We start from the raw sequence: 27,357 nt of genomic DNA, 5'->3' as shown, positions 1-27,357 counted from the left end.
CTTTTTTGGCGGCCGCTACGTTGTTTTTGTTTCAACCATACTCGGCGGGTTTCAATTGAGGAAAGGTAAGGATAAGGATGATAGATAAAGAAAGAAAGATAAGGATGAAATTAACTAATTGTTGCAACCTTTCTTAGTTCTTAAATGTAGGCACTGTAGCGTTTAAAGCTTTACCAGAGATTTACTGCAAAGGGCACCGTGTTTCATAGCTAATTGTATCAATATTAACACGCAGTCTTAAAACGAATGCAGGGAGATCACAAGCTAGCTAACACAAAAGCTACATAAATAAAGCTATCAGCAATTGTAGCTTAGCTTTAACTTAGCTATTTGATTTTTCTGGTCTCCCTGTTTGTTAAAACAGTTAAAGTAATAATATTAACTTTATATATAATTTAGACATTATGTAAAGACCACGATTTCTAATACTGACTTAACTGAAACGTTATTAATACCCTTTTTTAATTAAAAAGCGTAGATGCTAAAGTTAGCTTCCGATTCGGGAAATGGCTAAAGGGCTAATACACCCAATTTTTCTCTACTCTGACCATTTTTATTCTGCTCTAGCTCAAAACCTACAACACATACACTCTTCAAACCTGTTTTAGATTATTCTGGGCTCGTAGGAATGCATAAAACATAGTTTGTGATTTGTGAAACCTTCCTCTGATTTGTGAAACTTCAAAAAGACAGATTTATGAATTTATTTTTCAGCATCTGGCCCACACTGGAACTGGTCCTGTGCACCCAGAAATAAAATGTATTTTCTGGACAAGCTTAGCTTTCAATATCTCTAAATATTTTTCAGTTATTGTGTGTGGTGTGCTGGGTCATTCTACTGTGGTTGCACAAGTCAGGTGTCCTGCAACAGGTACAATAACTTTGAAATAGTAGCCGCTTCTCTAATTAATGCCGCCCTCCTTCTGATTCTGTTTCAGAATAATCCTAACCTTATAAAAAATAGATATTTTTGTCGACTGACTGCTTTGATCGGGTTTGGTTTAATTAATATTACCGGATTTAAGCACATGTAGCTGCAAATCATTCAGGAGTTGGAGGCCTTAAATATAGATCTAAAATGAATATCGGACTTCTTCAAGTGACACTGACAAAACTCCTTACATGTGCTTGTATTCTTCATTTGCTAATAAGATGTATTTTTATCTAAATTACAGGACAATCGAGGCTTTGAAAAATGGAACCCAGGCAGTGATTTCAGATGGTGAAATCAAGGTAATGTTTAATTATAATAAATTAAGACTCTAAAATTGGACATAGGATAATGCAATCCCTTGTTTTCTGTGGTAATGTTGCTTATTTTTAACTCTTGTCTCTACTCAGACTGTGTATAAGGATCTCTGCAGTGGTAGAGTGAAGTCTGGCCTCATGTATCTGTGGCACAATCCAGGTGTCTCGCTTAAATTAAAGCAAAGACTAAAGCCACTGATGTTCCACTTTGCTGATGCACAGGTAAATGTATACTGACTTACAATAAGCTGCATCACATTTATTTATGTGGATGCGTGGTCAGTGGGCCACCTGGGTCCGTTGTCTAATGCTGAGAGGAACGTTTTGTTCATTTTTATGTTAACGTGTTTTATAGGTTGACGAGCTGACAGAGCGGATTGGTTCATGCTCAGGAATAGATAAACTAATAAAGAAGAGAGAGTTCCAGTTTCTGGACTTGGTGTTTGATGTCCTTGTTCCAGAGGTACAACGCAGTCTTCAGCAGTGATTGGTATAAAAGTTACTTTTCGAAAACATTTGACAGTGTATGAAGTAATCCTTAACAGAGTTTGGTGGCTTGAGAATCTCGTCTCTGCTTTTTGCGGATGATGTGGTCCTCCTAGCTTCACCCAGCTCTGACCTTCAGCTCTTGCTGGGTAGGTTCGCGGCCGAGTGTGAAGCGGCTGGGATGAGGATCAGCACCTCCAAATCCATGGTTCTCGACCGGAAAAGGGTGGCTTGCCAACTCCGGGTCGGGGGAGAGGTCCTACCTCAAGTGGAGAAGTTTAAGTATCTCAGGGTCTTGTTCACGAGTGAGGGTAGGAGGGATCGGGAGATCGACAGGTGGATTGGTTCGGCGTCTGCAGTGATGCGGACGCCGATCTGTCGTGGGGAAGAGGGAGCTGAGCCAGAAAGCCAGGCTCTCGATTTACCGGTCGATCTACGTCCCAATCCTCACCTACGGTCATGAGCTTTGGGTAATGACTGAAAGAACGAGATCGCGGATACAAGCGGCTAAAATGAGTTTCCTCCGTAGGGTGGCCGGGCTCAGCCTTAGAGATAGGGTGAGGAGCTCGGACATCCGGGAGGGACTCGGAGTAGAACCGCTGCTTCTCTGGATCGAAAGGAGCTAGTTGAGGTGGTTTGGGCATCTGGTCAGGATGCCTCCTGGACGCCTCCCCGGGGAGGTGTTTCGGGCATGTCCTGCCGGCAGAAGGCCCCCGGGTCGACCCAGGACACGTTGGAGAGGTTACATCTCCAATCTGGTCCGGGAACGCCTTGGGGTCCTGCCCGAGGAGCTGGTGGAGGTGGCCGGGGAGAGGACGGTCTGGAGCTCCCTAGTTGGGATGCTGCCCCCGCGACCCGGACCCGGATAAGCAGAGGAAGACGACAACGACAACGATGAAGTAATCCTGCATGTTTTTCAGGTAACAATAAAAGTGTTGGAAAAATGGGAGGGGATGAATCGATATGCAGTTGAGAAAGCCATCCTTCAGCAAATTCATTTGTACCCAAAATAAAATGGTTGTGAAATTAAGTGTTTCTTTGGTTTTATTGTCTTTCACTCAAAATAAATACCAACTAGCTAAATAGTTATCAGCTGTAGACTGTAGTAGTTAAATTCTGTTGCAATGAGCTGCTGTGATACACAATAGGACAGTGTTATGGATATTTAATAACTAATTTTTGTTGCTGGTGAGAGAGGAGTGTTGCTGAAATGTTTTTCACTGCTTCTGGGAGTCCTGTACTTTAGCAATTGGTGTAGGTCAAAAGTTCATCTTGGGCTTAACAATAAAACAGAATATTTAGCCAGTACTATTTTGTTTGCACATTTTGAAAAGTCTTAGTTTAATGTGTTCTCATTTTTTCCATATGTTTTTTTAATTCACTTTACAGCCTTTTATTGTGTGTGTATATATACATATGTGTGTGTGTATATATACATATATATATATATATATATATATATATGTGTGTGTATGTATGTATGTATGTGCTATTGTCATAAAAATTCCCTGTCTGAAGAACAAAGGGATTTAATATTCAATTTTCATGCAACGCAGGTTACAACGTTACTTAAGTTTGCCAGTCCAGATCTGAAGAGAAAAAAAAAAATCCGAAATAAAAAGCTTTTTACGGTAAGTTTTGTTTTTTAAAAAACTACTTCCAGTGAAAGTAATGACTTCTGGTTAAGGTAATGACCCACCGTGTAATTTTTCTCTTAAATATGTACAAATCGAAGAGAAAAACGACACGGTATGGTTTTGACAAATTCAAACTACTTTTGTGCTTTGTCAATAAAGCGTATTCAAGAAAAAAAAACTACTTCCGGCAAAGGCAATGACTTCCGGCGAAGGTAATGACACTTTTTTCCGGATACGTCATTTCCTGTCACGGCAAAGACGCCAGCTGATGTCTGCAGCCAGATGCTCTTGAAACAATTTAGTATGTTATTTGGCCTTTTTTACTGTAGTGCTTAGTTACTGTTGTGAAAAAAGACGCATTATCATTTACTGAAGTAACAACAAATTTATTATAAAACTGCTACAGTGCTGTTTTAGTGTGAAATACTTTACCGGAAGTAATACTGTGGCGTTTTAAAACAATGCCCTCAATAGGCCACAGACGCAAATATTTTATTTGTCTAATAATTTATCTTCTATTATTGACATTAGAACTTCATTATTTTCTTGTTGATACATTTAAAATAAAAAAGGAAAGTGAGTGTGTGTTATTATTCCAAAAAATCTAATATAAGAACAAAACTAACGCTCAATCAAACTTTATTTATAAAGCGCTTTTCCTACAAAAAGTGCAACTCAAAGTACGCTCTGGAGGTTTCTTCCTGTTTAAAGGGAGTTTTCATCTCCACTGTCACTGCATGCTTGCTTAGTATGAGGATTGCTGTAAAGTCACTGACACTAGTCAGTGACTCGATGCACTTTGCTGTGTTCCTTATATAGAAAACGTTTTTCTGATTGGCTTAATGAACTGACCTGAATTGGAATGTTTATATGTGAAGTGCCTTGAGACGACTCTTGTCGTGATTTGGCGCTTTATAAATAAACTTGAATTGACTTGAGCTCGAGTCATGACCACATCGGTTTCCATCCAAGAGCTCCACAAGCCGGCAGCTCGCGCCGCGGCGATCAGAGATGCGCCGAGCTGCGGGGAGGGGACCATACAGATAGTTGGAACCCAGCCCCACCAACATGTTACATTTCAACCCATATTCAAAAATGTAGCGTCATGTTAAATGCACTGGGTTTTACCCCATTACATTTAAATTTCATGGTTAAACAGTACGTATTAAAATCTAAGCTCAGCTAATGCAAGAGATGCAGTGACCGAAAATACATAAATATAATTATACTTACAGGAAAAAATGGAAGTGGAGACTTCTTGGACGCTCCATTAGTGCATTTAATACCACAGCAAGTCATTTTTTCCAACAATTGCAGAATATCCAAAAAAGAACGCACAAATGCTACAACTACTGGTCTATGTTCAGAGACTAAAAATCGCGGAACAGTTTTCAGGCAAGGCCGAGGCTCTACTGAGGCCTTTCCTCTGTGGTCACGTGGGTCTGATGCTCATTAATTATACAGAATTTTAGGCTTTTAATACACTTAAACAGAAGAGTGAGAAAAAAATTCACCCCCCTCAGAGTTGTCATGAGTGTAAACTAGATCTATTGAACCTAAAACATGTTCTGGTACCAGGCTGTAAACATGTTTATTTCTGCTGTGAAATTGGTATTTTTAACATGGGAGTCAATGAGGATTTGCTCGCTCCTGACACCAGCCCCTAGTGGATGAGGGTGGAACTGCAATTTATTTCATTTCCGCACTGGCCTCACTTTCAGAACCGAATTGTGGGGGATTGGTCACGACACACGCGCGCGCGGTGGGTCTGACTGAGAAGACATCATCAGGGAGCCACAAGGGGTTGGAGGACCATGGGGTACCAACAGCTGCACCTTGTTTGGCAAGAGAGTCTGCAAGTTCGTTCAGATCCTTATCAGTTCCGGGTGCAGAGGAATGTCCTTTACCTTACGCCAATAGATCTGCATGTCATGTGATGTCGCTAGGGAGTCACAAGCCATGAAAAGGTCTTGATGTTTAACGGGATTCCGGTTAGAGGTTAAGAACCCATTACTTTTCCAAGAAGGTAGATGACAAGTGAAACTGAGAAGCACGTAGCGTACTTCAATGTCGAAGCTCTGAAGAGCAAGCAGCCACGTGTGCGTTGGTCACCACACCATCTCTGATGAGTTGACTGTTAAGGAAGGTCACTGGCTGATGTTGAGTTTCAATGATGATCTTCTGTCCACCGATGTAGCTGGAAAAGTGTTTAACTGTCCACATGGTGGAAAGCAAAGCTTTTTCACAGCCAGAGGACTTTAACTCAGGACCGGACAAGAGCTTACTAGCATAGGCTACGACACGCCTGTCGCAGTCATACTTGATAGAGACCGGCACTCAAGCAGTTAGATGAGAACCCGACCTCAAGGTGGAACTCTTTGCCACAATCAGGAAGCGCCAGGCATGGAGCTGAGCATAACGCGGCCTTCAGGTCATCCATGGCCTATTGCTGCTGCCCAGTCCACTCGAAAGGCACACTCTTTTTCAGCAGGGCAGTCAGAGGTCTCGCCATCTCAGCGTAGCGTTCTACGAACTGGCGAGAGTAGTTGCACACACCTAGAAAACTCCGAAGTTCAGAGACATTCGTAGGAGATTTGACGGTAGCAACTCCTTGAATTCAGCCAAGTTGAAGCTGCACTCCCTGTGGTCCCACAAGGAGGCCAACAAACTGAACCTTTGACCTGCACCACAGACGAGAGAAATCTTTGCACCAGCAGCCGTGAGCTGACCCATGACGTGGTCCAGCTCGGAGAGGTGGTCATCCAAGGTACGCTTATGAACAAGAATGTCATTGAGATTGATGAGGGTACCGCTCTGCAGCGGCCTTTCTGCGTAGAGTTGCGTGTTCTCCCCATGCATGCGTGGGTTTCCTCCGGGTACTCCGGTTTCCCCCACAGATCACAACATGCCCTATAGGTTATAAATTGTAAGTCGCTTTGGATAAACGCGTCTGCTAAATGAATAAACATAAACATAAACCTTGCTCTCGAGCATCAGGGCAGGCTTTGTCCAAAAAGATGTTGAAATCAGCCAGTGAGTTGGAATAGCCAAAAGGACACCGAGTGAAGGTGTCATGGCGGTTGACGAAGGTGAAGGCTAATTTATGTGACAGTGTGAGCATCCCGTCACAGTGTCCCGATTGATCATGCGCCCTGGCTACTTGGCCAAGGGTTAGAGCGTATGACTCTCAACCGGGAGTCTGGGGATCGAATCCCGCCCGGGCCCTCGTTTATCCACCTTGCCACATTTATATTGGTCAGATTTATGGACAGCGACTGTCCAGAATCCAGACGCAATGTCAAGAGTGGAGAAGTACTTAGCATCTCTCACCTTCGGAAGTTCTTGTTTCAGGCACGTCATCGGCCACCTAGACAAAGGAACTTGTTGGTTGAGTTTCCTGTAGTCAATGGTCAGTCGCCACTTACCATTAGGCTTCTTTACCGGCCACAATGGAGCCGAGTAGGTGCTGTTGCAGGGTTGAATGATACCCTTCACCAAGAGGCTGTCAACCATTTCCTGGACCTGTCCATGGGACGCCAGGGGAATCTTGTATTGACGCACATAAGTCGGCGCTGCATGTGGCGGTGTAGGAATCCTGACCTCACGGATAGTGGTTAGCCCAAAGTCCAAGGAGTCGACTGAAAGAGAGTCCTTGTATTTTAACAGAAGCTGCTGTAGCTTGTCTCGCTCAACTTCATTGTCCACGACCTGTACAATGTGAGATAAAACATCAGAGTGCGGCTCTGATGGAAGCTGTGGTAGTGGTGGTGGAGGCTCTGAGCTCGGCAGGGAGCATGTGGTTTCCCCATGCTCAGTCTCCAACCGCAAAGCAGTGAAGGTCAAGGTCAGGAGGCAAAACAAAGGGCAGGGGGTCTTCAACACATGCCCAAAGTTCCCCCCATTCCAGATTGACAAAAGCTTCAAGGCGCTTCAAAAGGCCAACGCCAAGGATCAAAGGCATGGCACTGCGCTCACAGACGTACACGGGGTGTGTCAACATAGGACCGATCGTAAAGTGGAGAAGAGACGTGGATGACAAGATTGTTACAAGGAGAGAAAACACGGACAGCTGCTGCACAAGAAGTGAGTTCTGGAGGCCGAACTCCTCCCCCCGCAGCAAGGCAAAGGCGGTTGAAAATAGACTGGCACATGAGGGTGTAGCCAGTGTCCAGAAGAGCGTTGCAGGGGAGCACCTGTTCCAGTGTCTCAGACACCAGGGGCTCACCTGCTCTCTCGAGACAAGAGGTGTCCCAAGAACACTTTGGCGGATTCGACACCAGGGGTGTCAACTTCCTGTTTCAATCCTTCGTGGGCTAGCTCTGCCTCTTCTATCTGTCGCCTCCTCCCACCTCTGAAGTGGTTTTCTGCCCCTCAGCACCGTCTCTGTTCCTGTCTGCACTTACTCTTGAACAAGAGTTCAGATTTGCTCCTGGAAACCTGAAATGAGCCCGACAGAAACTCGAACATGAACAATGTGAAGGTTGTTCATGTATTCACAGAACAATTCACATTTATGTCTATATTTTCTTTTGCCATCATACCAATAAAACCCTTTAAGCTGCCTCAGATTAGAAGGTAGACGACAACGCCAGAGCAGAACAGCTCTTCTGTTCTCAAAACTGTTTTATTATGTTCCCAAATAAACTCCAGAAATAAAACCTTTGATATTTTTGGGGGGAAACAGAATCTGAACAGTTTTTGTATTTATCACATCAGCTGATGCTCGCCTAGATCCAGACTTCTGATCTCAGGTTAAAGGTCAGACAGAATCACGTCAGCCGGTCAGAGCTCAGAAACCTCAACATTTCATGTTTCAGTCGACATTTCTCACCCTGAAAAACTTACAGAATTAACAAAAGGATGAATAAGTTCATCTGCGAGCTGCAGGGTCGCCTTGCTGCAAGGTTTGTGGTTCAAATCCCACCAACAGACCTAAAGCATGCATGCTGGTGCTAGTTGTGTGTCCCTGTGATGAACTGGAGACCTGTCCAGGGTGTCCTTAGATGACTGCTGGACATCAGCTCCCAGCGACCCTGATAGCATAAGCAGTTCAGGTGATGGGGGGGTGGGTGGACCTCCACCACACCCCAGATTCTCCTCACACATAGAAACACTTGTGGTCCTTCAAGTTCCTCAGGTAGGAGAAGCTCTTCCCACATTTGTCACACATGTAGGGCTTCTCTCCGGTGTGGATCTGCTGGTGAGCCTTCAGGCTGTTGCCCTGGTTGAAGCGGCGCCCGCAGGTGTCGCAGCTGTATGGCTTCTCACCTGTGTGGATGCGCTTGTGTCTGCTCAGGTTGCCCGCATTGTTGAACCCTTTTCCACACGTGGGGCAGATGAACGGTTTCTCTCCGGTGTGGATCGCCTTTAGAGGAGAAGGTTGGAGGGAGAGCGTTAAAAAAAACCTGCATCAGGTAAGATAATAAAAAAATAAAAAATAAAAGACTGCTGCTTGCCTAGCTGTTAGCACATCAGTCCTGGAGGACAGAACTAACACAGCGATGACAGAAACTCACGCTAAGCACAAGTTTCCCATCTAGCCTGGGTTTGGAGCGCTGCTGGTCACCAGCACACAGGAACTGGCCTTACTGGAACTCCAGTAGAATGTGTAATATCTACAGACGTTAGCATCTGATGCTATTTCTGCTTGCTGGTGACCTAACTAATAACTCGCACTTGCTTTAAAACTTTTATCGGGGGAAAAAATTCTCCCAAATTAAATTTGATTGACTTTTTCTTCACACCAAACAACCTGCTGACGTCTGGTACGACCTCCTAAGCAGGTGGAAGCTGTAGGAGCTCCCGAATCCAGACGTCAGCCATATCCTGAACCCACCTGATGGGACTTCAGGCTGCTGTGCTGCGTGAACCTGTGACCACAGATGTCACAGCTGAATGGCTTCTCGCCGCTGTGCGACTTCAGGTGGACCTTCAGGTAGCTGGATGACGTGAAGCTTTTCCCACAGGTGCTGCAGCTGTGAGGCCGGTCCACCGAGTGGTGCTGCTGGTGCGCTTGCAGTTTGGTGATGGAGCTGAGCTGGACACCACAGGGCTCACATGTGCAGGGAATGTCCGCGTGTGTGTGGAGGTGTTTGCGTAAAGAATCCACACAAGGCATCACGATGCCACACGCCACGCAGGCCAGGGTGTCCTCCGAGTCAGTGGCCTCCTGGTGCATCATCAGGGAGCTGTCCTGGATGAAGCATTTGCCGCAGGTTTCACATCTGGAAGGACGAACTCCAGTGTGGATCCGCATGTGGCTTTTCAGGGTATTCGCCTGGTTGAAGCTTTTGCCGCACGTCTCGCACTTGTATGGCTTTTCACCCGTGTGTATGCGCAGGTGAACTTTCAGGGTATTCGCCAGGTTGAAGCTTTTGCCGCAGGTTTCACATCTGAAAGGACGAACTGCAGCGTGGATCTGCATGTGGCCTTTCAGGGCATTTCCCTGGTTGAAGCTTTTGCCGCACGTCTCGCATTTGTACGGCTTTTCACCCGTGTGGATCCGCACGTGAACTTTCAGGGTATCCGCCTGGTTGAAGCTTTTGCCGCACGTCTCGCACTTGTACGGCTTTTCACCCGTGTGAATGCGCAGGTGGCGCGACAGGTTACCTGGTATGCTGAAGCTTTTGCCGCACGTCTCGCACTTGTACGGCTTTTCACCCGAGTGTACGCGCAGGTGGCGCGACAGTTCACCTCGCGTGCTGAAGCTTTTGGTGCAGTATGGGCAGCAGTAGCCCCGCTCCCCAGTGTGGACCCGCTGGTGCAGTTTCAGGGCGTGTGCTCGGTGAAAACTCTTCCCACACTGATCACACTGAAACAAACGCACCCCGTCGTGGAGGTGCTGGTGGCTCCTCAAGAGACTCTTCAATGTGAAGCCCTTCCCACAAACGTCACAGACGTGAGGTCTTTCACCTGGAGATGGAACCAACAGAGACACCAGATAAATGGACGAACCCAGCTGTCGTTGGACACAAGAGCTAAAGCCTTGCCTGTGTGCAGCTTCATGTGGGTGTCGAGGCTGCGCTGCAACGAAAAGCCTCTCCCACACACGGAGCAGTGGAGGGATTTCTCTATGGTGGCTTCATGGACGGCCTTGTGGGCTTTGAGCTGCGGCAGACTGGTGAACGTTTTCTGGCAGAGCTTACAGCTCAGGTTCTGCTCCTTCTGACCCCGGCTTCCCGCTGTGACTCCAGCTTGAGACCTGGACTCTGTGGTGGTCGTCGAGTCACCATCACCTGGATCTGCTGGTTCCACCTGACAGAAATCAGAACGGTTGAGTTTCTAACAGATTTATTTCTTTACCTGTGGCAGCGATGAGCCAACAGTTATCTCACAGCTCAGGAGCAAGATGGCCGAAACCTTCCACCACAGCTTTCGCTCATCAGTCAAGAACTCCAAACCAAATCTGACTACTCGGTGATTACACACCATCGTCCCTGTTACGGCCGCCGCCGTTTTGGAGCCCAGTGGTGTGCTGCGCACCGTTCCCTGTACAGCAGCGCAGCACCACGGACAGCTACGCCTTGGGATGTTGTCCTTACTCCAGCACCATGGACAGCGCCGGAGCGGCAGGCACGGCCAGCTGGGACTTTTCACCTCATCAGCCGGCCCTTCAAAAGCGGCCAGCTAGAGCTCATCAGGGGAGAGAAATGTTTGTGGTTGCAGAGGCAACGTGTGTTCTCTCCCCGTTGGCGGTTACCAGAGATTTTGTGGTTAATACCAGGTTGTGGTTTGCTTCTTGTGAAGAAGCAGCTTTAGAACCTTTTGTGTTTGGGATATTCCCAGTTAAGCGGTAGTTTTGGTTTCGGTGTGTCTGCTAGACCACCTTGTGGGTAAATTACCAGGTGGGGGTTTTCCCCTTTTGCGTTTCATTCCCTTTTTAAATAAAGGAGATTTATTTAGGATTTAGAGTGGTTGGTCCTCTGGACGTTTTCAGTTACTTAAGGTTAACTTAGTTTGGATAATTTCTAGGTAAGGTTTTTTTTCTGGCCCTTCTTTTGGTTCCTCTTTTTGTTGTTGTAATAAAACCTTTGAAAACACAACCACACTTTGAGTTTGGTTTTGCTTGGTCAAGCCTTTTTCTCCCCAACGAGGGTCACTTTTTGTTATTCTGGTCCATCTTATGTTTATTCCCCTCACCTTCCTAACCGAGCCCACAGAGGGGTGTAACAGTCCCTAAACGCAGGCACCAAAAGAGAAAGACGTCTAAAGCAGCAAAACTAAGTAGTTGATGTGAAACTTTCTGTCTGTTAATAAACTTAGTCAGTGTAAATACAGTGGGGAAAAAAGTATTTAGTCAGCCACCGATTGTGCAAGTTCTCCCACTTAAAATGATGACAGAGGTCAGTAATTTACATCATAGGTACACTTCAACTGTGAGAGACAGAATGTGAAAAAAAAATCCATGAATTCACATGGCAGGATTTTTAAAGAATTTATTTGTAAATCAGGGTGGAAAATAAGTATTTGGTCAATAACAAAAATTCAACTCAGTACTTTGTAACATAACCTTTGTTGGCAATAACAGAGGTCAAACGATTACTATAGGTCTTTACCAGGTTTGCACACACACTAGCTGGTATTTTGGCCCATTCCTCCATGCAGATCTTCTCGAGAGCAGTGATGTTTTGGGGCTGTCGCCGAGCAACACGGACTTTCAACTCCCTCCACAGATTTTCTATGGGGTTGAGGTCTGGAGACTGGCTAGGCCACTCCAGGACTTTCAAATGCTCCTTATGGAGCCACTCCTTTGTTGCCCGGGCGGTGTGTTTGGGATCATTGTCGTGTTGGAAGACCCAGCCACGTTTCATCTTCAAAGCTCTCACTGATGGATGGAGGTTTTGGCTCAGAATCTCACGATCCATGGCCCCATTCATTCTGTCCTTAACACGGATCAGTCGTCCTGTCCCCTTAGCAGAAAAACAGCCCCAAAGCATGATGTTCCCACCCCCATGCTTCACAGTAGGTATGGTGTTCTTGGGATGCAACTCAGTATTCTTCTTCCTCCAAACACGACGAGTTGAGTTTATACCAAAAAGTTCTGCTTTGGTTTCATCTGACCACATGACATTCTCCCAATCCTCTGCTGTATCATCCATGTGCTCTCTGGCAAACTTCAGACGGGCCTGGACATGCACTGGCTTCAGCAGCGGAACACGTCTGGCACTGCAGGATCTGATTCCCTGCTGTTGTAGTGTGTTACTGATGGTGACCTTTGTTACTGTGGTCCCAGCTCTCTGCAGGTCATTCACCAGGTCCCCCGTGTGGTTCTGGGATTCTTGCTCACCGTTCTCATGATCATTTTGACCCCACGGAGTGAGATCTTGTGTGGAGCCCCAGATCGAGGGAGATTATCAGTGGTCTTGTACGTCTTCCATTTTCTGATAATTGCTCCCACAGTTGATTTTTTAACACCAAGCTGCTTGCCTATTGTAGATTCACTCTTCCCAGTCTGGTGCAGGTCTACAATTCTTTTCCTGGTGTCCTTCGAAAGCTCTTTGGTCTTGGCCATAGTGGAGTTTGGAGTCTGACTGTTTGAGGCTGTGGACAGGTGTCTTTTATACAGATAATGAGTTCAAACAGGTGCCATTAATACAGGTAATGAGTGGAGGACAGAAAAGCTTCTTAAAGAAGACGTTACAGGTCTGTGAGAGCCAGAGATTTTCCTTGTTTGAAGTGACCAAATACTTGTGGGAGAACTTGCACAATCGGTGGCTGACTAAATACTTTTTTGCCCCACTGTATCTTAAATACCAAAGTCATTCAGTTATTTCACTTGTAAAAACTAATTCATTATTTTGGTTTCTAGAATGCAAACAGATGTTTTGGCCATCTAAAGCAGATGTTTCACAACCTTTTCTGACTCGTGGACCCCCTGAGCCGTTTTCTCGTACCACAACTACCCCCTTAGTCAAACGTGTCGGCGATTCCCCAAAAGCAGAACGTACAACTGATCATAACATGAAAATAATTTCATTTAATCTCCTTCACACTGAACCACGTCTCACTTCCTGTCTGGCTCAGGTGATTCTTTAACAATCCTCATGCAGGGTCGAGACTCCACGTGGAAACTTTCTGGAGCTCTGCATCTGCACCACAGCTTGAGAAAATGATCTGACTGGACTCAATGATCTCTGATCCATGTGAAACTGGACTGAGGCTTCTGGTCCTCTCACAGTAGCAGCTGCAGCCCTGCTCTGGTCTTTCCTTCAGTGTTTCTTAACCCATCTCCTCACGCTTAGACTACTGTAACTCTCTTTTCACGTGTCTGAGCAGAACCTCCCTGAACCGTCTACAGGTGGTTCAGAACGCCTGTGCTCGGCTTCTGACCAAGTCCTCCAAACACACCCACATCACCCCGCTTCTCCTCCAGCTTCACTGGCTGCCAGTCAACTTCAGAGTTCATTACAAGATCCTGGTTCTGGTCTATAGGGCCTTACATGGACAAGCACCATCTTACACTGGTGATCTTCTTAGTCCCTACACCCCCAGCAGGTCCCTGAGGTCCAGTGATCAAAGCCTACTGGTTGTGCAGCACCAGGCTAAAGGTCAAAGGTGACAGATCATCTGCTGCTGTGGCCCCCAGACTCTGGACCTCTCTCCCCCTGAGCCTGAGATCAGTGGACTCAGTGGTCTCCTTTAAAAAGCAGCTGAAGACTCACTTGTTCAAGCTGGCTTTTGTATGACCTTCTTCACCTCTCTCTCTTTATTCTGCTCTCCCCACCTATTCCACCTTCCTCAGGATCCACTGATTTCCCTCTTTCCTGTTCACTCTCTCTCTTTATTAACATTATTAATCACAATTGTCTATTTTTGCTCATTTTAAATATATTTTTAAACATTTTCTAAATTATTTTTTATAATTTTACATTTTTTGTTTTTGTGAAGCGCCTCGTGGTTTTTATCTTGAGAGGCGCTATAGAAATGATATTTTCTGCCTTTTCTTCTGTTCCTGAGAAGACAATGTAGACATGTACATACTGTACATATTTTTCGTTCTTCCAGGGACCCGTGAGTCAGTCCCTATATGATAATATCAACCATATATAACTGTGCATTACTTCGAGTATTAGTAAGAATAACACATCCAAACCCAATGTTTTGTTTATTTTACCAGGGAGAGTGCTGTCATCCTCTGGGTGATGAAACATTCATTCTTCTGTGTACCTTCTGTAATGCGCTCACGGACCACTAGGGGTACACGTACCTCTATTGGGAACCACTGATCTAAAGCCCAGTTCATGCTTCTGCGTTTGCGTCGGTACAGAGACACGCAACGCCATTATACGTCTTTGTGAGCCAGCCTGAGAGCCCTCGCGAGGACGAACGGAGTCGAGCCCACTTTTCTAAACATCCATTGAACGAGACGGAGAATGCAAGCTTGTGATTGGTCAGGACAGCCCTTTTGTCAACAGCACCGCCATTGCGCCCTCAAAAACAGATATCTAGTGGCAGACGGAGCAGCTTGATGAATACCTCGTGGAAAAACTCTAAAATGAGAACGTTCATTCACCCGTGACTGAAGAAGTAAAAAGATACGCAGCAAGCGTTTTTATTTGTGGACGGAAATGACGAGAAACGTGGATTTGGAGGTGGCGAGTGCATGAAGAGGTGGTGGAGGATGAGGGACAAATTTGTTTGTGTTAAAGTCTCTGAAATACATAAACACAATATCTTGGATCCATGACAGGATACCACAGAACAGCGCTACGCCCTCTGCTGTCCTGGCAGGGAACTGCTTCACAACACTCCCCAGGAGACGGAGAAGGCTGAAGGCTTCCACCAATCCGTGCGTCTCTCCCTCGTGGAGCTGACGCAGAAGCATGAGCCAGGCCTAAATATTAAAATAATTTAACAAGAGGATAATAACGAAACTCCTCCTTGAACCGTCACCTTATCGTGGTGGAGGAGTTTGAGTGCCCTAATGATCCTAGGAGCTATGTTGCCTGGGGCACTTAGTGCCCCTGGTAGGGTCTCCCATGACAAATTGGTCTTAGGTGAAGGGTGAGACAAAGAACGGTTCGAAGGATCTTTCATGGCGGTGAAAACGAAGAGTCGGAGTACCCGGCCCGGAGGGTTACCGGGGTCCCACCCTGGAGCCAGGCCTGGGGTTGGGGCCCGTGAGCGAGCGCCTGGTGGCCGGGCTTTCGCCCATGGGGCCCGGCCGGGCCCAGCCCGAACCGGATACATGGGCTCGTCCAACTGTGGACCCACCACCCGCAGGAGGAACATGAAGGGTCCGGTGCAATGTGAATCGGGTGGCAGACCAAGGCGGGAGCCTTGGCGGTCCAATCCCCGGACAAGGAAACTAGTTTTTGGGACATGGAACGTCACCTCGCTGGCGGGGAAGGAGCCGGAGCTTGTGGCAGAGGTTGAGCGGTACCGGCTAGATATAGTCGGACTCACCTCGACACATTGCATTGGCTCTGGAACCCAAGACCTGGAGAGGGGTTGGACACTCTACTTTGCTGGAGTTGCTCCGGGTGAGAGGCGGAGGGCTGGGGTTGGCTTTTTGTTAGCCCCGAGACTCTCTGCCTGTGTGTTGGGGTTTACCCCGGGGGACAAGAAGGTAGCTTCCTTGCGCCTTCGGGTCGGGGAACGGGTCCTGACTGTTGTTTGTGCTTATGGGCCAAATATCAGTTCAGAGTACCCACCCTTTTTGGAGTCCCTGGGACGAGTGCTAGATAGTGCTCCATCAGGGGACTCCATTGTCCTGCTGGGGGACTTCAATGCTCACGTGGGCAATGACAGCTTGACCTGGAGGGGTGTGATTGGGAGGAACGGCCCACCTAATCAGAACTCGAGCGGTGTTTTGTTATTGGACTTCTGTGCAAGCCGCAGTTTGGCCATAACGAACACCATGTTCGAACATAAGGATGCCCACCGGTACACTTGGTACCAGGGCAGCCTAGGTCACAGGTCGATGATAGATTTTGTAGTCGTATCATCTGACCTGCGACCGTATGTTTTGGACACCCGAGTGAAGAGAGGGGCGGAGCTGTCAACTGATCACCACCTGGTGGTGAGTTGGATCAGATGGCAAGGGAACATGCCGCGTAGACCTGGCAGACCCAAACGCATAGTGAGGGTCTGTTGGGAACGCCTGGCAGAAGAACCTGTTAAGACGGTCTTCAACTCCCACCTCCGGCAGAGCTTTGACCACGTCCCGAGAGCAGTGGGGGACATTGAGTCCGAGTGGGCCTTGTTCCACTCTGCGATTGTCGAGGCGGCTGTTGCTAGCTGTGGTCGTAAGGTGGCCGGTGCCAGTCGTGGTGGCAACCCCCGTACCCGCTGGTGGACACCAGAGGTTCGGGGAGCCGTCAGGCTGAAGAAGGAGGCCTACAGGGCGTGGCTGGTCTGTGGGTCTCCGGAGGCAGCAGACAGGTACCGGATAACCAAGCGGGGTGCAGCAGTGGCAGTTGCCGAGGCAAAATCTCGGGCGTGGGAGGAGTTTGGTGAGGCCATGGAGAAAGACTATTGATCGGCTCCAAAGAGGTTCTGGCAAACTGTCCGGCGCCTCAGGAGAGGAAGGCAGCAACTCGCTCACACTGTTTACAGTGGGGATGGGGAGCTGCTGACGTCAACTGAGGCTATAGTCGGACGGTGGAAGGAATACTTTGAGGAGCTCCTCAATCCCACCAATGCGCATTCCGAGGAGGAACCAGAGCTGGGAGGCCTGGGGATGGACTGTCCGATCTCAGGGGCAGAAGTTGCTGAGGTAGTCAAACAACTACACAGCGGCGGAGCCCCGGGGGCGGATGAGGTTCGTCCTGGGTATCTCAAGGCTATGGATGTTGTAGGGCTGTCATGGTTGACACGTCTCTACAACATTGCGTGGTCATCGGGGGCAGTTCCTAGGGAGTGGCAGACCGGGGTGGTGGTCCCCATCTTTAAGAAGGGTGACCTGAGGGTGTGTTCCAACTATAGGGGGATCACACTCCTCAGCCTCCCTGGAAAGGTCTACGCCAAGGTACTGGAGAGGAGGGTCCGATCGATAGTTGAATCTCAGATAGAGGAGGAGCAATGTGGTTTTCGTCCTGGCCGTGGAACTGTGGACCAGCTCTATACCCTTGCAAGGGTGATGGAGGGGGCATGGGAGTTTGCCCAACCAATCCACATGTGCTTTGTGGATTTGGAGAAGGCTTATGACCGTGTCCCCAGGGGCACCCTGTGGGGGACGCTCCAGGAGTATGGGGTGGGTGGCTTTCTGTTAAGGGCCATTCAGTCCCTTTACCAGAGGAGCGTGAGTTTGGTCCGCATAGCCGGTAGTAAGTCGGACCTGTTCCCAGTGAGGGTTGGACTCCGCCAGGGCTGCCCTTTGTCACCGGTTCTGTTCATCACATTTATGGACAGAATTTCTAGACGCAGCCGTGGTGTGGAGTGTGTCGAGTTTGGTGGCAGGAGAATCTCGTCTCTGCTTTTTGCGGATGATGTGGTCCTCCTAGCTTCATCCAGCTCTGACCTTCAGCTCTTGCTGGGTAGGTTCGCGGCCGAATGTGAAGCGGCTGGGATGAGGATCAGCACCTCCAAATCTGAGACCATGGTTCTCGACCGGAAAAGGGTGGCTTGCCACCTCCGGGTCGGGGGAGAGGTCCTACCTCAAGTGGAGGAGTTTAAGTATCTTGGGGTCTTGTTCACGAGTGAGGGTAGGAGGGATCGGGAGATCGACAGGCGGATTGGTTCGGCGTCTGCAGTGATGCGGACGCTGAGCCGATCTGTCGTGGGGAAGAGGGAGCTGAGCCAGAAAGCCAGGCTCTCGATTTACCGGTCGATCTACGTCCCAATCCTCACCTATGGTCATGAGCTTTGGGTAATGACCGAAAGAACGAGATCGCGGATACAAGCGGCCGAAATGAGTTTCCTCCGTAGGGTGGCCGGGCTCAGCCTTAGAGATAGGGTGAGGAGCTCGGACATTCGGGAGGGACTCGGAGTAGAACCGCTGCTCCTCCGGATCGAAAGGAGCCAGTTGAGGTGGTTTGGGCATCTGGTCAGGATGCCTCCTGGACGCCTCCCTGGGGAGGTGTTTCGGGCATGTCCTGCCGGCAGAAGGCCCCCGGGTCGACCCAGGACACGTTGGAGAAGTTACATCTCCAATCTGGTCCGGGAACGCCTTGGGGTCCTGCCGGAGGAGCTGGTGGACAAGGCCGGGGAGAGGACGGCCTGGAGCTCCCTAGTTGGGATGCTGCCCCCGCGACCCGGACCCGGATAAGCGGAGGAAGACGAGACGAGAGACGATAATAACGAAAACTTACCTGGTAGTCAGGATCATCATCATCATCATCAGGGGTGGGGTCATTGCCAGATGCAACCGCTGTCTGATTGGCTGCGACATCAAGCCCCTCCTCTTTCACTAAAATGATCTGGGGGCTGTCCTGAGAAGGAACATGGAGACAACTTCAACTGGAATCATGAATCAGCGGAACGCTTCTGTTTCCTTCTTTAAACGCACCAATTCTAGAAGTTTCAGGATTCAAGATCATGTATGGCCGCTGCACAGGCTTACGACACGGACTTTTAAGGGGAGAAAAAAGTGTGTATCTAAATTTGTGTGTGTGTGTGTGTGTAACTTCAGTTCTTACACATACAAATCATTGAATACACACACACACACATACACACACACACACACACACAGTTTAAGGTGCAAACAAGTAACAGTATAATGATGAAGTTAGACGTGACTAAACTAACTAGCTTTACCTCGTAACTTCTGCCTTCACACAGCTGAATTATGGGTAACCGCTTCACTCCCGCTTCATCTGAGACCACAACTGTTTAAAAACAAAGATGTTCATCACTTTTAGTCTCCGTCAGTTGATTTAACAGAAACGAAGACATAATTTAAAACGGAGCGGTTTGAATCATCTCTGGGTTAGAGTGGCAGAACACGTGTGTGTGTGTGTGTGTGTGTGTGAAATTAAAGGTGTGGAACACTCGTTTAATCGTCTGCAGCAGCGTCTAGCAGGAATGAATGCCTTGTAAGTCGTACAGTAGGGAAAAAGCCCAGAAGCGCCTGGATCAGCACGCAGAAGTCTGGAGGAGAAGGGAGCTTCAGACGACAGGATGTGGAGTCCTACTTCCTGATACCGGGACATCTCTCCTCTGTGTAGCGTACCAAAGGTCAAGTTTTCATCAACATGAACAGCAATTAACTGATAATTTGCAGGTCTCCCCCTGAGCCTGAGATCAGTGGACTCAGTGGTCTCCTTTAAACTCGCCTGTTCAGGCGTTGGTGGTGTTGCCAGTCCCCACATACCAAAGATGTTGGCAAGCTGAAACACTGAACTGGCTTGTGCAAGCAAAATCAGCCAGCCGACAGGAGCTGGGCGACAGGTCAAGAAACTGTGGTCAGAAACAAGGGTCACAGAAGGGTCACGGACAAGAGGACAGAACTAGGCAAAAGGTCAAGAGGCAGGCTGGTTTCTCTGGTTCCACCCCTGGTTCCACCCCTCGCCCCAGCCCTGGATCCACCTCTGGCGGGAAAAGAAGGACTGGACTGGAGTGAGGACAGCCCGTTTGGACCAGAAGTCCTCAGGAATGCTGAAGGAAGACCTACAATTTGCTACCAACATGAAGATTTATGACCTGTGCTCTCATAAGGAATGCAACATGTAACTTTTGTGCCCTCATGTGAATACTGCATGAAGTGATAATGACACCAAAATGTTTTGTGTAGAGCTAAAAAAGTGTATTTGGTAAATGACCTCTTGACCTAAACTGTCAGGAGAGAATGATATGTGACTCTTACATTGTGTAAAGCAGTCTCAGGAATGATATAAAAGGGATGCAGCTCAGATCGGAGAGAGAGAGCTGGGGCAGACGACAAGAAGAGACAGAGCAGATTTGGAGGGGTCATCCCCCGTCCTGCTGGATGGGGGACGACAGGCAGTTTTTTGGAGAGAAGCAGAGCTTAGACAAGTTTTTGGTAAGAGTTTGGGGAGATTCTCAGAAGATATGAGCTGGTGTAAACTAACTCTCTTATTTAATCATTTTGAACTAATTCCTCCTTGGGGGATAGCGGTTGTTTTTATATTTACTCATTTTTGTATTTTTCTATTTTGTAATAAACTTTTTTGGAAAAGAAACATAATCCTGATTATTTCAGGTTTTCTCTAAAGCTTCACGAGTGGGGGCCCTGACCATTAATTGCACAGAGGTAAGCACATTAATTATGGGTTCTTGAATTATCAGGACTTACTTTACGGTTTGTGACAGATTAATATAAAGAAACCTTAAGATAACGGGATTGCTTAAAAAGAAGTGAGCTACTACAGAAGGAAAAGTCTTGCATATCATTTCACCTTTAAAATAAAAGATACGATTCTAATTAGGAGGTCCAAACCCGGGTCTGATACGATAAAACTCGCCGACACCCCCACAAGAACCCTGATAGATGCATTGTCTCATAAGTTCTAACGGAACCGGTAAATGGGACGTGCACGCGACAGTGGGACCTCCTTGTTCTGCTCTTATTCCGCCTTTACCGGGATCCACTGATTTCCCTCTCTCCTATTCATGTTCTCTCTCCCTTTCCTTACATTTTTTAAAATCAAAATTTGTGTTTTTCTCATTAAAACGTTATTTTAATCATTTGTAAAAAAAAATTATACTTTTGTTTTCGTGAAGCGCCTTGTGATTTTCATCTAGAGAGGCGCTTTATAAAAGATTGTCTTCTTTCTTTCTGTTTGCTCTACAAAGTTGATGCTTTATCTCCACAAATAACACAAGCCTGGAGGAGTTCTGCTGTGTGGGGGAGTTGCTAATGCTAACAGTTAGCTACTACTAATCGAGATGTTTTCTGCTGATAGGTGGAGGAGACTATTTTCATGTTCAGCCTGCTCAGAGTGACATTATAATCAGAACCAATCATTAAAAATGGTTTCTCAGTGTTTCACACCTTTAGGAGACATTTGGCCGTCCAGTTAAGAATACATAGAATTGATTTTTGGTTTGTTTCATCAAATCAATAAAAACACAAGAATCAAAGCATTAGAGAATGAAAAAAGCATCTAACCTAACTGTCTCACAGATTCTTCCTCTTCTCTGCTGATCGGACAGCTCCTCTCCTCAGCACCTCCTACCTCCACCACCTCCTGGACTCCTCCTGGAGCCTCCAGCATCAGCTTCAGCTCCGTCTCCATCAGCATTCTCCTCAGGGATGTGATCTCAGTCGTCCCACGTGACACCTGCAACACATGCACCCAGATTCTGGACTTCAGCAATTGAAAGAATTCAGCCAAGATCGGGAATGATGAAGCTGGTCTCGTACTTCCAGCTTCAGAGCCGACAAACTCTCCTCCAACTGCTGACAGATGTTCTTCACCACTCCCTGTGCCAAAGACACCATGAAGGTGCTGAACTCTGCCACCTGAGGAAGAAAATACAAACGTGTCAGATATGAAATCACAATGTTTAAATAAAAACACAATATTCTAATGACTTCAGGCTTCACTTGATAAATGTTATTATGGAGCTAAAATGTGACGTTCTTTTAAACTTAAAGCTCCATCACTGGTCATCATCACACAGATGAAACTCGTCTCCAAAAACAAAATAAAAACTGAGACTTTAGACATTTGGATCAATCATAAAAACCACATTTCTTAAAGGAAAAGGATGAATTAGTTACAGTTAGCTAATTTTTATGAGTGATATCAGATCTTCCATGTTGTGTACACAGATCGCTTCCGAACAAAACCGGATCCATCTGGAACCTTCCGGTTCCACTTCAGACAAATACCACCGCAGCTGCTGTTCACATAGATTTGTAAATAAACACATACATATAAATGTTTGTATATGTTGTTCACTCGTAAATCACGCGCAGCTGAACTAGCGGAAGTAAACAGAAAGCAGCTAGCTATCGGCTCTATTTCTACAGTCAGATGTTTTCTCCATGACCCAAGAAGGGAAACCAGCACCAGGAAGGACCACAGCACGGATAACAACCTACCTTCTCGTCTAGAGACTTGTGTTCGTTCTCGGTACCACCCGGAGTGCCCTCAACTTGATCTAATCCAGAACCGCGGATAAGATTAGACACTTCGGACACACTTTTGGAGACCATGATGTCCAAAATAGAGCAAACCATTATCTCCAGTTCCGACATGCTGGTTAATGGAAGAACCTGTTCGGATCTTCAAAAAACTTCAACAGTGTTATTTTATCGTCATTCGTGGAAGCCTGAGATTCCCGTTTTATCTACTTCCGGTTCATGCCTTAGGTGGTCAGATCCCTCCAGGTAACTTCACAAACTGCGAATTTAGGAAGCACTTTCTTCAGGCGCGCTTTGTTGAAGTCTCCGGCAGCAATAAAGACCCCTTTGGGGTGTGCGAGCTGTAGTTCATTTATGGTGTTGATGGGCAACAGGCTTTGCGCCGTATCTACGTTAGCATCCGGCAGCTAACACAATCACCACAGTAAACTGCCTCGGGAGATAAAAGGTCAGCACGAGACCGCCAGAACCTCTACATCGGGAGAGCAGTGTGTGTGGATGACCCTGCTGTTGCAACACCATCCGTTATTCACGTAAATACAGAGCCCTCCACCTCTGCGCTTACCTGACGCGATGGTGCGGTCGTGCCGGTGTAGCGCGCGACCTGCTAGCTCGACTGCAGCGTCGGGAATCAGCGAGTGTCGCCACGACTCCGTGATCAAAATAATGCTGCAGTTCCTTGCAAAGTTTGTGCTCGCTCTCTGTAGCTCCACTTCGTCCATTTTGTGGATGATGATGTTGATGATGCCCTCTAGCGGCCACAGACGCAAATACATAATTTATCTTCTATTATTGACAGTGGAACTTTATTTTCTTGTTGATATATTTAAAATAAAAAATAAACGTGAGTGTGTGTTATTACTCCAAAAAATCTCCTAATATAAGAACAAAACTAACGGTACTCAATCAAACTTTATTCTTAAAGCGCTTTTCCTACAAAAAGTGCAACTCAAAGTGGTTTACAGATTAAAATGTTGAAATAAAACTGAAAAATATTGACAAATGGAACTACTCTATATTAAAACAGAAAAATAAACCCTAAAGACAATTACACTACTGTAAAAACCACAGTAAAAGGCAGAAGTGTGGGCTTGAGTCACATTGGACTCGAGTCAGATGTGAGTCATTAAATTGATGACTAGAACTGACTTGAAAAAAAAATGTTTAAATACTTGAACTTGAATTGGACTTGCACACCAGTGATGCAGGCTTTGACTTGACTTGAACATGTTTATGTATGTAGCCTAATTTTAAACATCTGTTATTTCAAAATTGCCCACTTTTAAGCCACTGGACCAATCATAGCACTCTATGGGTTTGAAACCCCTATAAGGAGCTGTGATTGGCCAGCCAGAATGCTGCTAGTGGCTGTGGCGGTTCCCATGGAGCATTCCTAGACCAAACTTTGCAAGACGAGAATTTGGTCTAGTTCACTAGGCTAACCAAAACCCTCAGTCTCTAAACAGCACTGCAGCTGACGACTCCCAAGAGTAATTTCTTTCAGCTACATAAACTATGTTGACAAAAATATAATTATAGGACCTCTGGAAATAAACTCTGTTTACTTGTTGAGAACGTGGAGGGATATCCAGTACATGCTGAATCAAAAGCAGACATGGGTCATATCGGCATTAGTCTCACCAGTTGAAGGGAGAAATGCTGAAAAATGTAAAGAGGCACACTCATTACAAGCTCATGCCCAGCCCCGATGCGTTACCGCAGGTAAAACAGGTGTTTTGGTAAGATCACCAAGCTGGCGTGAATACTGTGAGCTCACATCCCCACCTCTAATTTACCACTTGATGTGAATGGTGTGTAAATGTTTGTCTCTGTGTGTCCCTGAGATGGCTGGAGACCTTCCCAGTTGTAGCCCCGCCCCTCCCCTGGTGATGCTGGTGGTAAACACCATCAAAATATATACTGGACAATTCATGGGGGGTCGACCAAGATGGCGCTCTGAGTGGGCGTGCTTCGCTGAGCTCCGCAAACCGAACTGTTCTCTATATAGTTAGAGTGAACAAACTGAACGTTCGCCTTTAGTTATCTGTCGCGTCTGCTTGGCTGCACTATGGCTACGTCTGCTGGTAAGATGAAACCTCAGGAGAAGAGGAAGAGCGACGTAAAAAAGGAGCTGATCAGCACGTGCTCTACCAACAAGGCTGCTATGCTAGCTCCCGCTGAGCTGCCGGAGACCAACAACATGCTAATTGACAATATGCACGACTATCTCGAGTCAGATGCGGATCCACCGAAGGTCTCGTTACTGGAAGATAGTTTTCCGCCTCTCCCTGTCACCCCGGTCAACTCACCTGCACCTAAATGGAGAGGAGTGGAAGACTCGACAACTGATGCAATCCTCTCCCAGCTTTCCTCCCTCACACAGCTGATAAACAAGATGCATTGGAAAAGTTGGTGTGACAACTCCGCAGTGATTGCAGAGGTGAAGCTGGCAGTCACAGAAAACACCAAGCAAATTGCAGATGTTAAAGAATTCTTTAATGCTGTTTGTGTTGAAGTAAAAGAAGTAAAAGGGAGAGTTGACCGCTGCGAAACTCTGTTTAAAGATTGCAAAGTTAATTCTGATAAGACAGCAGCGTGTCTCTCAGCTCAAGGCTTACTCCCAACGCTGGAATCTCAAGCTCCACGGCTTAGAAGAGAAAGATCAGCAGGATCTACGAGAGATTATTCACATATGCCAGGGTCTGCTCCCTGAGGCCAAAACCAAGCTTCCGGATGCCATCGATGTATGTTCACCGCCTTGGCCCTAGGAAGCCCGGTGCTAATCAACCAAGAGGAGTCGTCATACGTTTTATCTCCAGGTACTACCGTGATGCTGTGTGGCGCTCCGCCAAAAACTCCACTTTCCTGAAGAGCAAGAGCTTGAAACTGGCGGAGGACTTGTCAGAAGAGGACAGAGAAAAGGAAGAAGCTGTGGCCCGTTGTTGACCAGGCGCGGAAAGATGGCAAGCTGGCTTTCTATGTAGGCGGTCGCGCCTTTGTGGGTGGAAAGGAAATTCTTCCTCCCTGAGACGCTGAATAGACTTTCCTAGCTAAGCGACATTTTTGTAATGTTTACAGCCTGTTTGAATTTGGTAGCACATGTTCACAATCTTTTATAAGGTTTGCTGTTCTCAGACCCATGTTGGTGCTTTGTTGAGACCTTTATCTATTTTCGCATACGTGCTAGTTTTTCTGGTCTTGTTATTGTACTTTGTTCATTTTCCTTATGTCTTTGTCTATTATCTCTTTAAACACAAGAGGTTTGATAAACCATCTAAAACGAAAAGCTATATTCTTATACTGCAAACAACTTAATCCTGACTTTTGTTTTGTACAGGAAACACATTCAATTGAACAGGACACCAACTTCTGGAAATCACAGTGGGGGGGGGGGGGGGGACCTGTGGCTGTCTCATGGGTCAGAGCATTCAGCCGATGTTTGTATTTTGAAAAACCGCTTTAGTGGAAAAGTTTTAAATTCTGAACGTGACAAAACCGGTCGTTACATATTGCTAGTCCTAGAGGTTGCCGGTGTAAGTTATATTATAGTTAATGCTTATGGCTTCAATTCGCAAGCAGAGAACATTTTTTTTGATAATTTGGAAGAACGTCTCCTTTACTGGTTATCTAAATACCCGAAAGCTTCTATGGTTTTAGGCGGGGATTTTAATTCTGTGTTAAGTAATCGCCTGGATAGGCTGCCTTCAAGGAATGAAGACTCCTCTAATATGTATGTGAAGACGTTCTTACAAAGCTTTGATTTATCTGATACATGGAGAGATACTCACCCGCTACAGAAATCATATACATGGAGCAACAAAACTTTATCAAAGCAGTCTCGCATTGATCTCTGGCTTATATCCAAGGATTTGATTACAAATATTTTACCAGCAGCCCTATCTGATCATAAGACTATTCAAACTATCATTCCTTCTCTTTCTCCTGGTCCTCCTAAAACCTCTAACTGGAAATTAAACAGTACAGTCCTTAAACACAAGGAAGTGACCTCTAAGATTGACAGTTTCATTCGACTATATTGGGACAAAGCTCAAAATGAAAATCTCTTTAGCACTAACTGGGAGTTATTGAAGTACGAAATTGTGAAATTCCTTAGAAAATATAGTAGTGATTTAGCTAAAAAAAAGGAGATTAGAGGAAAACGACACTATACTTAAAATTGCATTCCTAACTTCTAAGTCATTAGATGCACTCACTGAGTCAGAACAGTTGGAGCTTACCAATCAGCAGCTCAAGTTAGATGAGATATATAAACGAAAAGCGCAAGGTGCCTTTGTTAGATCTCGCCGCAAGTGGCTCGAAGAGGGCGAGCAGAACTCTGCATAGTTCTTTAGCCTAGAAAAGCAGCAATCTAAAATTAACTCCATTCAGCAATTAAGAATTGATGGAACAATCATTGATGACCCAAAGGAAATTTCTCAGTATTGCGCCAAGTTTTATAGTGATCTTTACAGCTCAAGATATTGCTCTCAAGAAGCTTCTACCTTTTTCAATTCTATCCCTAATATTAATCAGATTTCTGAAGCTGACTCTGATTTTTGTGATGCCTCTATTTCACTGAAAGAAATTACTAATGCTATTAACCAGCTAAAAACAAACAAATCACCCGGAACGGATGGCTTTACTGCAGAATTTTACAAGCAATTTTCTCAGAGCCTAGCTCCATTGTTAAAGGAAGTTTTTGCTGAGAGTGTTTTCAAAGGCTCCTTACCTCCTACATTAACTCAAGGATTAATTGCTCTCATTCCTAAACCAAAGAAAGACTGCCTCCTACTGGACAACTGGCGACCTATTTCTTTACTGAACAATGACTATAAGATCTTTGCGACGATACTTGCTAAGAGGCTGAAATCAGTGCTTGACTCTATTATTGATGAAAGTCAGTCTGGGTTTATGCGTAATAGACATATTTCAAATAATGTTAGATTGATATTAGATTTATTAGATTATTCTGAGTTAGTTCATGACGATAGC

The 27,357-nt window shown here is 46.3% G+C and overlaps 1 protein-coding gene across 1 annotated transcript in view; it reads right to left on the bottom strand.

The window, feature by feature from the left end:
* Positions 1-22,479, bottom strand: part of LOC107397362 (zinc finger protein 729) — a 42,156-nt gene extending 19,677 nt beyond the window's left edge. The window contains exons 1-19 of the mRNA XM_070543280.1: positions 22,324-22,479; positions 21,640-21,738; positions 21,385-21,556; positions 19,071-19,141; positions 18,623-18,742; positions 10,361-10,625; positions 9,208-10,283; positions 8,472-8,736; positions 8,356-8,404; positions 8,203-8,268; positions 7,721-7,808; positions 7,347-7,603; positions 6,813-7,299; positions 6,702-6,738; positions 6,351-6,527; positions 6,053-6,250; positions 5,848-5,927; positions 5,279-5,449; positions 4,253-4,392 (exon numbers count right to left, since the gene is read on the bottom strand). Of these exons, the coding sequence (XP_070399381.1) occupies positions 4,253-4,392; positions 5,279-5,449; positions 5,848-5,927; positions 6,053-6,250; positions 6,351-6,527; positions 6,702-6,738; positions 6,813-7,299; positions 7,347-7,603; positions 7,721-7,808; positions 8,203-8,268; positions 8,356-8,404; positions 8,472-8,736; positions 9,208-10,283; positions 10,361-10,625; positions 18,623-18,742; positions 19,071-19,141; positions 21,385-21,556; positions 21,640-21,738; positions 22,324-22,479 (3,974 nt within the window). The remainder of the gene's footprint in view (positions 1-4,252; positions 4,393-5,278; positions 5,450-5,847; positions 5,928-6,052; positions 6,251-6,350; positions 6,528-6,701; positions 6,739-6,812; positions 7,300-7,346; positions 7,604-7,720; positions 7,809-8,202; positions 8,269-8,355; positions 8,405-8,471; positions 8,737-9,207; positions 10,284-10,360; positions 10,626-18,622; positions 18,743-19,070; positions 19,142-21,384; positions 21,557-21,639; positions 21,739-22,323) is intronic.
* Positions 22,480-27,357: the final 4,878 nt, after the last annotated feature.

Source organism: Nothobranchius furzeri, chromosome 13, assembly GCF_043380555.1.
Source record: "Nothobranchius furzeri strain GRZ-AD chromosome 13, NfurGRZ-RIMD1, whole genome shotgun sequence".
Lineage (NCBI taxonomy): Eukaryota > Metazoa > Chordata > Actinopteri > Cyprinodontiformes > Nothobranchiidae > Nothobranchius > Nothobranchius furzeri.
The sequence above is the reverse complement of the archived record's forward strand: the minus strand, read 5'-3'. Positions and strand labels throughout refer to the sequence as shown.